General features: G+C 46.3%; 1 protein-coding gene across 1 annotated transcript in view; it reads right to left on the reverse strand.

Moving 5' to 3' along the window:
- The window catches only part of L(3)72dn (UTP4 small subunit processome component l(3)72Dn), a 49,472-nt gene that overhangs the window by 35,319 nt on the left and 2,030 nt on the right, over positions 1-12,123 (reverse strand). Inside the window, exons 2-7 of the mRNA XM_077686550.1 lie at positions 6,975-7,029; positions 6,775-6,894; positions 5,344-5,412; positions 2,834-2,918; positions 1,374-1,542; positions 787-862 (exon numbers count right to left, since the gene is read on the reverse strand). Of these exons, the coding sequence (XP_077542676.1) occupies positions 787-862; positions 1,374-1,542; positions 2,834-2,918; positions 5,344-5,412; positions 6,775-6,894; positions 6,975-7,029 (574 nt within the window). The remainder of the gene's footprint in view (positions 1-786; positions 863-1,373; positions 1,543-2,833; positions 2,919-5,343; positions 5,413-6,774; positions 6,895-6,974; positions 7,030-12,123) is intronic.

The following is a 12,123-nucleotide window of genomic DNA, read 5'->3' on the forward strand; positions in this document are numbered from 1 at the left end:
CCATAAAGCTATAAGTGGATTTACTGGGTAACCTTAAATGTTTCCCTAAAAAGAACAATAAAATGACAGCATAAAAATTTAAAACAATGTATCTGGCAACTTCTATTCAACAAATATTTTTAAAAATACGTGTTCAACAAAAAAGTTTCAGGATTCTGAAGTTTGTTCCAGAATGAAGACTTTACAGAGAATTTAACAATCTCTTTCATTTACAAGCCTCGAATAGTCCTGTATAGTTCATGAGCAGTCCAAGACCTGCCTTTACAGCCCGTATCTATGGGGGAAAAAAAATGCCGGCTCTCGAGCAGTCACAAAATGACAAACCGAAGGGACCAAGATTTTTAATAGCAGTGCCTGTTGCCTCCCACTAAGCAGATGGCATCAAGCATTTGATCCCCCCCCCCCCCCGGCAGTGCTATTTTATTCAAAACTGTTCACAGGTCCATGTAAAGCATTTTCATTTCCGACAGTCCCACTCTTTTGCAACCTCCACGCTCTATGTGTGCGTGCATCCAGAATACTGCAAGCAGCCTCAACAGAAGGACAGCCCTTGGAGTAATTGCCATCTGTGTTTCTGAATTTTCCTGGTCTGCTACATCACACTATTCCTGAATTAAGTTTATGCCCTATGCACAATAAGTCAGCATTTTATGCAGCCTGCTTTACAGTCAGCATGCATGCAGAAAACAACAAACGGTGATACACCAACCGCCAACACAATTCAGTGTGAACAGAAATAACAGGTTACAAAAAGAAGTACCGCAAACATCAAAAAGGCACCCTTACCGACGTTAACGTGGCAGTTCGCCCGTCCCAGAAGCAAGTCCTCCCACACGAGTCTCCAGTGATTATGGTGAAGTCGCTAAAATACATGATAAAATTACAGAATGTACTAACACATGTACTGCAATTTTACTCTAGCCATTTGATCTCAATAAAAGTAGATCTAGAAGCTACAATACTAGTCAATATCTGAAGCTGACTACACCGCACCTCTTTTTAACCTTGCCAAATGACAAACAGAAGGAAGACAACGATGTCAGAAATTGACGTTGTTTTCCTTCGGTTGCATTTGTGTAGTTTTGCACTGCATTTCCAAGATGAACATGTTTCAAACTGCCCTACTGTTAACACTACTGCAACACTTTTCTTCCTTTGCTGCAGCTCCGAATTTTGTCGAGAAGGAACAACCTTTCCTCACAGTCGACACCATCTTTCATCTTATAAGGGAACTTCTTATTAGTGGTATTTCTGCCAGCACAGTGGATGAGGTCAGAGCAAAACCCACTGCCCCAGCCGAAAAAGATCAAATAAATTTTGCCAACTGCTCGGCTATTTGGGCTCCGCACAGAGCACGTGGGTTAAGATGATACCTTGTCAGCGCAATGCTCCACACAACCGTCTCTTTCTCTTTCTGAAGCCGTCCCACTGAGATCCGGTCCACAAGGCTACCAGTCTTCACATTCCAGATGCCAACAGTGTCCACTGATCCAGTGACTATGGTGTCCCCCTCCCTGCTCCAGGCGAGACACAGTATGCGACCTGTAGCATAAGATAGTGAATGAGAAGCACAAAAATATGGTACACATTTGGCAATCCTTACAACACCCATGAAAGTAGCACTTCGAATAAATACACACGCACACATAAAATGGCCCTCAACGTGCTCTGAAGTAAACCATCGGTCCATGTTGAGGAGTGCAAGTACCTCAGTACTGGACAAGTACACAACCAATGATGGCAGTTCATGCCAACATTGTAGCAAGAGCCACTTGCCACTGATGTCTCTTAAATGGCACACATTATGCCAACGTTGCCATCACACACCACTAATGACAACTCAAAACTGTAAACAGGGGCCCAATTCTCTAAAATTAGAGGCCGTCGTTTTGAAATGACACGGTAGCGCTATGCAAATGCATGTGTTCTTTGGTTGGGGCGCCGCTCTGAGGCCTGGAGGATGAGCAGAAACCCCTGAGGGGAGCACTGTAGCAAGGGCGCAAAGCGACACACAATACTACTGTGTGTCACTTTTACAGTGCTGTGTGTCGTCTTGCGCCAATGTTACAGTGCTCCCCTTAGGGGTTTTTGCTCATCCTCTGGCCATCAAAGCAGTGCCCCAACCCGAGAACACATGCATTTGCATAGCACTACCGTGTCCTTTCAAAACGACGGCCCTTTTTAAGACAATTGGGCCACAGTACTGGCTCCACTACCTGGTTGTATTTTGCTGCACTTAGTAAATTTTTTTTGGATCATGGCCGTACCCAAAACACTATCTGCAGAAAATTCCTTCTAGAAAACTGCCTGTTTTTGAGCCGAAGAAGGGCAACGTAGCTCACAATGTGGACTGACTGGCTATGGGGTTTGACGCACCGAAGCTACGCTTGGGCTATGACGTGCACCACAGCGGAAGGCTCCAAATTAATTTTGACCACCTGGGGATCTTTAACATGCCCCGAAATCTCGACACACAGGCATTTTTGCTTTTCGCCTCCATCTGAAAAGCAGCCACCGCGGCCGCAATCAGTGCACAATGTGGACCTAGACAGCAATGGCTTAACGTCTTGAATGAGACCTGCCTGCCCCCTATGCCCTAACTTTACGCTATCAATTAAATTCAATAACTACCTGGGTCCATTCTTTTCTTTCATTTACAGGGATGCCAAGGCAAACATCTTTATGTCCACACTCGAGAAAAGCAGTGGAGCCCGCAGAAACATTCCAGCTTAAATTAAATTGAAATTGAGCCGTATCTACTGTTTCTAACCATGATGGTGCTGTGGACACAAAAAATCAGAAACTGTCTGCAGAAGCCCAGCCCCCAACTCACCCTTCTGCTTGTTCAAATTTCTGACAAACTCAATGCCATTATCTGTAAATTTGTAGATGGCCACACAACCCTCCTCTGTACCAACCTGTAAGAAAAAGTGATATCGAGGCATTAAAAGATGCCAGAGAATAAATAGGTCACGTGAATTGCCAATGATGATTTACCAAGCACTTGGACATGACGGTTGTGACTGCAAAGCACAGGTCTCACCCGCATGCACCCATACTGGTCTGTGGACTACAGTATTCAAGCACGGAAGACGGACTTCGATATCGAAGAGTGTACAGGCAATTTACTAAACAGCAGCACCACTGTCGCTCACTATGCAGGCAAGGTGCTCCACTCCTCCACCAACGGCAAATTCCACTGATCACCCTGAAACTGCTTTTTTTTTTTTGCCCCGAAGACAAAAATATACAAGTTTCTCCTTTTGGAGCAATAAAAATTCTCAGGGCACTTTAGTCTGCTTATGTTCCCTGAAAGTGAACGCATCATGGCTTTCTGGCGACACTTATCAAAGGCTTCTTCACTGCCAGAGTTCCTCAATATAAACCAGTTGCAAGATTCCGCTTCAGAATCTGGGCGGCGTGAGCCCCCCTGCACGGTGGAAGCTGAGGGGCAAGTGTACCGGTGTGACGCCTAAGGGACGAAAACTGGACTCTGTAACATTTACTTTAATAACAAAACTCAATAAAATAAAGCTTGCTTTGTAAATTGGACAGCATAAGTTGGGCAATATTTATTTGTGTCGTCAGATTTATATTTTTTATGACTTATGGCAGCAGCCACAAGCACGCGAGTACAACTTTGACTTTCCACCACCAGGCGACAATCTCGTCAACTTGTCCCATGCTTGCTCCCGTTTTCCCCAGAACAAGGGGGGGCTTTTGTTACACGGGGCCTATGGAGAGTTTCGAAACTGGTGTATATCCAGTAACTCTGCTTTACTGCTGCACCGTGTTTGCATCTCTTTCCTTGCCTTCGTTTGTTCGCCTTGCCTTTTGGCACAAATAGCTTTGACAGGCAGACCGGCACCACTTTGTGCAACAACTTGTTCTACTCATGGGCCGTCACTCCCACCTGTCACGCGATATGTCAGTGCCGCACGCACTAGGCGAACTCTTGTTCTGCCATTGGCAGTGCTGCGCAGTGTGGTGGTAATGACCTCAGCTCCTACCCTGCGGATTTGGGCTCAATCCCCAAGCAAACTCAAAAATGCCTCTTCACTCTTTACAGCGACTGCACCCGACAACGCTGGTTTTTTTCACAATGGGGCCCATAAAGCTTTGACCTTAAAACCTGCTCCAATGTGACCAGTGGAATTCACTATAAGCAAAACGCGGGAGACAAGGGCAACCAGCATTGACAGAATCCCCAAGCAGAGTCCCCACAGAAATGTTGTGCACATCCATATGGGCTTCGTGGCTAAGAGGGGGACCGCGCTAGCAGGAGACCAATGCGTGCCTGCCCTTCAGTGTCCTCGTTTGCAAGCCACATGGTACCGTAGGGACAATGCGATCTAGCACGTGACTCCACTGCTGGCCAAGATGACCGCCACCATGAACTATAGGCACAACTACACATGCACAGAAGGCATGGGGGCTGAGAGGGTTCCCACAGGTCATATTGTGAAGCTACAATGCAAGCTGGGTAGATAAAGATAAGGAAGTGATCAGCTGAACTGCCACCAAAAAGCCTGAATGCATACCTGCCGACCTAGAGACTTTGAAATTTGTGAAACCCGCGGACCGGGGGCCGCACACTTTAATTTTGAAGTTTAAAAGGATTAACGTTCTGTGACAAGTGTTCTCACATTTTCACAACCACACGTGAAACCGTCAGCATTGAGTAATGAGCAACAACTCCATTCAGCAGGAGAAGCAAATTCTGACATGCACGATTTTAAAAACCCTTGGTAGTACTGTCGCGGCTTCGAGCCTGCGATTGCACTGTGAAGCAACTACAGTGGTTGTACTGCATTGGACGCAGCAGTCATACAAACAGCAACGCGAACATGAAAGTCCAAACTGGCCCCAGAACATTGGCTTCAAACAGGCTCGCCGAGGTAGCAGAGAGTTCTGGATATGGATGTGCAGCCCCGAGAAGACAGAAATTGCAGATTCTGCAGATGGTGATAACAAGAGTACCTATTGCCCTCGCATGGTGGCGCAAGGTACCACAGTGTCACTTTAATAGATATTCCCATTTTTGTAGGGCACGATTCATAAAATCATAAGACGGGTCAAAATTCTTACATTTTACAGAAAATTCAGCAGATATGCTGAATGCTAAAGACTAACCGTTACGAAAATAAACTCTTCACTTACACTGCTGCTTTCAGGAATTTTTGGGCATATCTCACAACCTGTGCTAAGTGGCAAATAAACATGGAACAGATGACGACAAGCAAACATTTGGCACAAAATGCATGTCTAACCAGCCCCTGTGGGCTGCTTTGCCAAAATCACTGGGCTAAAAAGCAACTGTAACGCCAGATACAGTGAACTCACCGCAAGTCTCGTCTTCTGATAGTCCTGTTCCATGCACCAGGCGGCTCCAGATGACACAGTGACAGAGTACTGGGAATAGAAATTGAAGGGGACCTTTGTTAAACAGAGTGTCTTTCAGAAAGGGACAGTGAGGCCATCTGTCTACTGCATGGGCCCCCACAACATCCCGTGGCCATCTCCTGCCACTCACTGACTCTTTCAAACAAAACTCATTTGGCCCACTTTTGACAGTGGCACTGCACCTTACACGTTTATGGCATGAAACCTCTCTAATGAAGCTACAGGATATCAACAGGTGGCAAAAGTGCGACACATCCTTAGATCCTTAGCGCGAGCCGACATTTCAACCCACCACTGTTTTTGCTTTTAGGCGCCATCAGAAAAGCAGCCACTGCAGCAGGGTTCGAACCTGTGTCCTTGGGCTTAGCAGCCCATCACCTTAGCCACCGCAGCAGGTACCTCCACCGCTAACTCTGGGCAGTTTCAGATGTGCTGAATGGGATAAGACTTACTGTTAATTGAGCTGGGGAGAAGCGGACTAAAGGTGATCGTCAAAAGTTAGCAGATGCTTTTTAGGCTAATGAAATGCTCGGGCATAAAAAAAGGGGCATACTGAAGGCCGGACATGCCTCGCACCAGCTCCTGGGCCCTCAGACACCAGAACTAAAATTGAAGTAAGTAAGGGTGCTGTAATAGATTATCAGCCTCCGGTTGGCCAGCCTCAATGTGGACGTTAAGTTTACGGGCTAGCAGGTACTCATAAGGGCAAACAACCCTAATTTGGTCTCTGCACTCGTTGATCCTAATTCACGTACCAGTGGCACAGCTGAAAGGCCAACGAACACGAAGTACTGGCCAGTATGTGCTGCTTTCTGAAAGGTGCACCATATTGACGAGCCAACCACCAAGATGCGCCATCTCCAGCAGTAATCTTGCTCCCATACAGACTGGTTTAGGAACTGGTTTTCTCAACAAAGGGGAGGACCAGTGGGTGTGTGGGTGCCTCAAAACGGACACCCACACCCGCACAACAGGGTGTGTGTGAGAACACAGTACTTGAGCTTGCTTCAGCCGCTGCCTAAATAGCAAGTTCCCCTGGGCACACTACACATTTGCATTAACAATGCTTTCCCCTAGGGCCAGCAAGCTCCAAGCTTTATTTTACTAGTCCTGTCCTGTGCCTTTCACAGGCAACATTTCAGTCATTTCATTCAGCCCAAATTCTTACTTGAAGCTGAAAAAAAAAAAAAAAAAGCAAAAATGCTGCAAGAGACTACAAACAAAAACTTGAAGTAAACCTCTTTAGGCTGGCGCTTGCCACAGTCAACAGATAGCTTTGCAAGGAAACAAAAAAGAAGCGAGTCTTGCAGCAAGAAATGCCAGTAATGGCTCCACAGCTTGCACATTACAAAGAAATTCCTCCATGCTAACCTTTTTCTGAAGTGAGACGAGGTTGTACTCCACAATGCATCCATGGAGGCCGGATGTGAACAGCCTTCCCCTGTGCCACACAACCGACTCCACAGAGTTGTTGGGGCAACCAAGCATTACCTGGCAGAGAAAGACCAGTTGTGGTTACACGCATACTACAGAAAAAGCAAAAAAACATGCTGCCAAAACGACAACCTTACCCCCTCGACACATGGTGTGAACATCAAGTTCCAGATCTCGATCGTGAAGTCTCCCCTGAAAATTGAAGTGCATCACTTTGAGACAGCGATACACGCACAAAGACAAATGACACGTCACCACAGCATGTTTGCAACACAACCCATGAAAAAAATTTGTGGCATGGGGGGAGACCCATTGCTATCTGCCACTATTTTCATGTGAACACAATAGCCCACTGAGCGGGGAAAAAAAAAAAAAAAAAGGGTGTCTGGTGGCATCTGCATCACCCCTCCACACATTTGCGAGAAGCAGCGGGTGACATAGCACTGTCACTCGAGATTGCAGGGGTGGTGGTGGTTCCTCCTCTCAAAAGAGGAGGAACAATGGTGAGAAGAGGGATAACCGTCTAGGGTACAGGCCCAGATGATGTGCACCAATGTGGACGGTTTAAAAAGAAGCGCTCCTATTGTCGCACCCAAGCGCACCCAACCCCATAGCGCGAGGACACTCAGTGAGTGGTGTGGACACGGGCTCCGTAGCAGCAAAATGGCTCCTGAACCTCCCCCAGGCTGCACAGTGTGGCACACACCGCAGAGGTGGACTGGCCCACACCGTTCTGCATTCTATTAGACAAAACTATGGGCATTCAAATGAACATTAATGTTTTTGCATTAACAGCTCATATGAAGTGCCTAGGTGTCCTTGTTTTTCTTTGTCTAAAAGAACCACAACACGTGGATGTGGCTTTTCCCTTTGTAACGGGCGGCAACCGTGATGGGTGCCTAGCCAAAGTTCACACGGTAAAAAACAAAAACACTAAACACATACAAAAACAAAAACACAAAGTAGCAAAAACACCAAAGTTACGGCACTTGCCACCACGCATAATACTACTGGCTCCAACAATTTTCGGTTACAACCAATGTTGCCAACAGTGGCATAGAATACAAGGATGTAAAGCGCTCATCGCATCGACTCCAACCTGGGGAGACATCCAACAACTCAGTTAACCTCCCCATCAAGAGCATTGCGCGGGAATTCTAAAAATATAAAGGAGGCTTGTGTCAAAGTTTCCCAGAACAACGCTTCTCGAATCTGACATCAGTGCAGCATTTTTTTTATTCCATTAGTTGTAAGGGGACTGTTATAAGGCGGTGATACGGCAACCAATAGTGGGGACAGCAATCAGCAGCACAAAAACCGCAATAAATAAATGATTGATTTCATGTTAAATGAGCAGTGAACGCGCTTATTGATATAGTTAGAGCCATGTCATTCACTTTATTATTAACAGCGAATCGTTGACAGCCAATCAGTAAGATGCAGACCGGCCATGCCTAGGGTTGTGAAACCTTCGAAAATTTCCGTTGCCCAGAAAGAAACCGAACATTTAGAAATGAATCCTAGTTGTTCCTGATGAACAGGCAGGTGCATATTCAATTACAAGCGTAAGTACGTTTGATCAATGTCAAACAAAATGCAGATTACATAAACCGAAAACAGTCACAATGGTTGAAGAAAGTTATGTGTGCCCCTTACAAATTTTGAAAATATAAAACAATCTTGGGAATCGAAAGTAGCACAGGGGAAGGGCTTCTACAGCAGAGTTGATAAACATTATTCTTTTCTCTTTCCTTCATGGCCGGTAGCACTGTGAAAGCTAGTCACCGCTTGCGCAAATGGTACTCCGTCGTCATTTCGCCACAGTACACACCTTTTTAAAGCAAAGCTTTCAGCCTCTCATTTCATCTGCAGTCCACCCAAAACGCACTGCTGGAAAGCCAACTTTCTCTGACAATGATGATCGTGGGTGAAGAGAAGAAAAATTAAAATTCTTCCCGTGATCGGAATCGAACCTGGGTCCCTCGCGTTATGGTCGAAGCTATTTGAATTTGGAGAGGGGTGCATGGACGTGCAAATTAGACAGAAAATGCACCCCTCCATCTAACGGCGATGATGGTTGAATGCTGGGGAAAGCCATGAAATGCTCGATAAGAAACAGGTGCTTGCATATGGGTTCGACTCGTTCGGTGTTAGACTTGATTTTGGAAAGCGTTGCGCTCCCCCATCGTTGTCGTTTTCGACAGAGGAGTAGTTGATTTTAATGGCTCCTGCTTTCCTTTAAAGCATCTACGGAATGCTTTTAAAGCTGCAACTGAAAGGATATTGCTTGCATGACATCACCTAACCATACAAAAAATACCTGGACTTGACTGATGCGCTAGCCTGACCTTGCCCAATCTTTTATTCTTTCTTCTCTCTTTCTCTGTAACACTATGTTCTATCCTTTCATTCCCCCTCCACTTTCCCTCATCCGCACTGGGTTGTATGTAGGTGACCTCCTTGCCGAGCTCAATACCATCCCCAGTGCACTTCCTTTCCCTTGAACCACTACAACAAGTATTTTGGAGTCACCTAATCATTAGGTGCCCTCACACCCCGGCTACACTAAGGACCGAATGTCATTTAAACTAAATGTCACCTGACTCAATGGGGTGCTTCGAATGCCCTTCAGAATCCACCGTGCTTCCCTACAATTTCGATGGCATTTGGAAGCTTTAACAACCGCTCGCCGTGGTGCATGGCGCTGCTGCTGTTGAGTTCTGTTTTTACACAATAATGCAACAACCAAATTTAGCGGCAGTCTTTGGCATTAAAATGATATCAAAGACTCAATAACGCAAGCTATGACACGGTGTTTGCTTAATTCTGAATCGCAATCGAGGTTTTTTTGTGCTGTCTGGCCACACTGGTTTGTCGTTTGCTCGCACTGGTGCTGAGAGTACGGAATTATTACATCTTGATATCACGATTTAAGTGAACGAGAAGTAAACAATGTCCCACAATTAAGAATATTTTGTTTGTTTTAAGTACACCAGTAATGCATTTGTTGACGCTGACTTGGAACACTGTACGCGAGAGTGCTAGAAATGGCAGAAGTAAACAATGTCCCACAATTAATAATATTTTGTTTGTTTGAAGTACACCAGTAATGCATTTGTTGATGCTTACTTGAAACCCTGTGCGCGAGTGCTAGAAATGGCATTCGGCTCGAAAGGGTGCTCATTCGGCTCGAATGTCATTTGAGCCGAATGGCATTTCAAAACCCAGTGGAGCCGCACAACTTCGCATTTGAGTCAAATGACATTCGGCCCCTAGTGTAGCAGGGGTATTATTGACCACGTTTAAAGTTCGAAAACGTGATGCAGAGGTCCCGCTTCCGCTGCCGTCATGCGAAAACATTCCTATGTCTTTGCTGGCTTTAAAGGGACACTGAAATGAATTTGTCAAGCTCCCGGTTTTGCTTGCACTGCGTAGACTGGCTCAAATTACCACACTTTTCATCATTTATCCGGTTGATAAGTCGTTCATTATTTTATAAAGCGGGAAAGAAGAAAAACAACCATGCGCGGCCTGTGGTGGCCGCACCAACTAAAGGCTGCGACGTCGGGAGGAGGTGGCACCGTGGTTGGACGATGTCCAAGGTTAGCATTCAAACAAGTTTCGGTTTCGGTTCTGTAAAACAACATGCTTGACATTGTATCGGCAGTGTAATCTTGACTGATCACAACACTTGCGTGGTCTCAACTTATCATCGCGCATGCTCTGTGAATATCTCGCCTGTTTGCCCTTTCCCTTCGCATCTTTAAATACTACCTCGGAATAAACCAACTTTTGACGCGGTTGACGCAGGAAACGAGCACCGATACTTATCTTAAGTTTGTCATCGAAGCCTTAAGGAATAATAGGCCGTTAGAAGGACCGCTTAAGCCCTTCTCAGATGAACTGACTGAGATAAACGGAGTGGTGTTCAAAGGTAGCAAGGTCGTCATACCAACAACTATGCGGCCGGAGATACTGCGGAGAATACATGACGGGCACATGGGGCTTAACAAGTGCAAATCACGAGCTCGACTGGTCGTCTTTTGGCCAGGATTGAACGCAGACATTGATTCTCTCGTGAACAAGTGCGCAGTTTGCAGAAAGTATGCCTACAAACAACCAAGTGAACCCGTCCTGATGCGATCTGTGCCCGAGCACGCATGGTACAGAGTCGGGGTTGACATGTTTGAATGTGCTGGCAGCTCGTACCTTTGCGCATACGACGCCTTGTCCAATTTCCCGGAAGTAGAATTGCTGCGCGACACATCCTCTGCCAATGTCGTTTCGAAATTAAGTGCGATGTTCGCGAGGTATGGCATTCCCATCGAGGTATGTACAGATGGAGGGCTCCAATTCAGCAGCCGAGAATTTACGAACTTCGCAAAAAATTATGACTTCAAGCACACGATTTCCAGCCCCAGATTTCCCCGCTCGAACGGGTTGGCAGAAAAAGGTGTACAAGTCGTTAAAAGGATCCTAAAAAAAAACGTCGGAAGGAAAGAATGATTTTTGGCTCGGTTTGCTCAATTACAGAGCTAGCCCTCTTGAAGATGGCCAGTCACCAGGCGAGCTGCTCCAAGGACGACGACTGAGGACGCCAATACCAGACTTCAACAAAACGACACGCCAGTTTGTCAACAAGCATCGGCAGGCTTTGCCGGCACGAAGACACCTTCCGCCCTTGCATGAAGGACAGGTGGTCCGTGTTCAAGGGGACACGTGGGCAATGAAGGCAAAGGTAGTCAACAGGATGCGGCCCAGGTCTTACGTAGTTACCACAGAAAGGGGCAACGCTATACGACGCAACCGCCAACACCTGCTAGCCACCGGAGAATCCTTCAACAACTCTGAAGACAGCGCTTCAGATGAAGAATCGGACGGTGAGGCAGAAGTTCAAGGTCACCCACCCGCAAGCAGTACGACTACCACCACCCAAGGGTTGAGGAGGTCGACCCGTAACAGAAGACCCCCGGAACGGCTAACCTACGGCAACAACTTTGTTCAAGGCGCATGTCGCAGTGTGTCAAACTGAGTGTTGCATTACCATGCTACATTGTTTTTTTTTTATTCCTGCAAAGAAAGGAAGATGTACCGGCAGTGTAATCTTGACTGATCACAACACTTGCGGTGTCTCAACTTATCATCGCGCATGCTCTGTGAATATCTCGCCTGTTTGCCCTTTCCCTTCGCATCTTTAAATACTACCTCGGAATAAACCAACTTGTTCTTTTTCTGCTTGAAACTGGCTCGGTCGTATCTCGCCACGCAGCAGCGAAACAGACATCT

This window comes from Haemaphysalis longicornis, unplaced genomic scaffold, assembly GCF_048455015.1.
Source record: "Haemaphysalis longicornis isolate Haplotype H1 unplaced genomic scaffold, Haemaphysalis longicornis Haplotype H1 scaffold_1, whole genome shotgun sequence".
Classification (NCBI taxonomy): Eukaryota; Metazoa; Arthropoda; class Arachnida; order Ixodida; family Ixodidae; genus Haemaphysalis; species Haemaphysalis longicornis.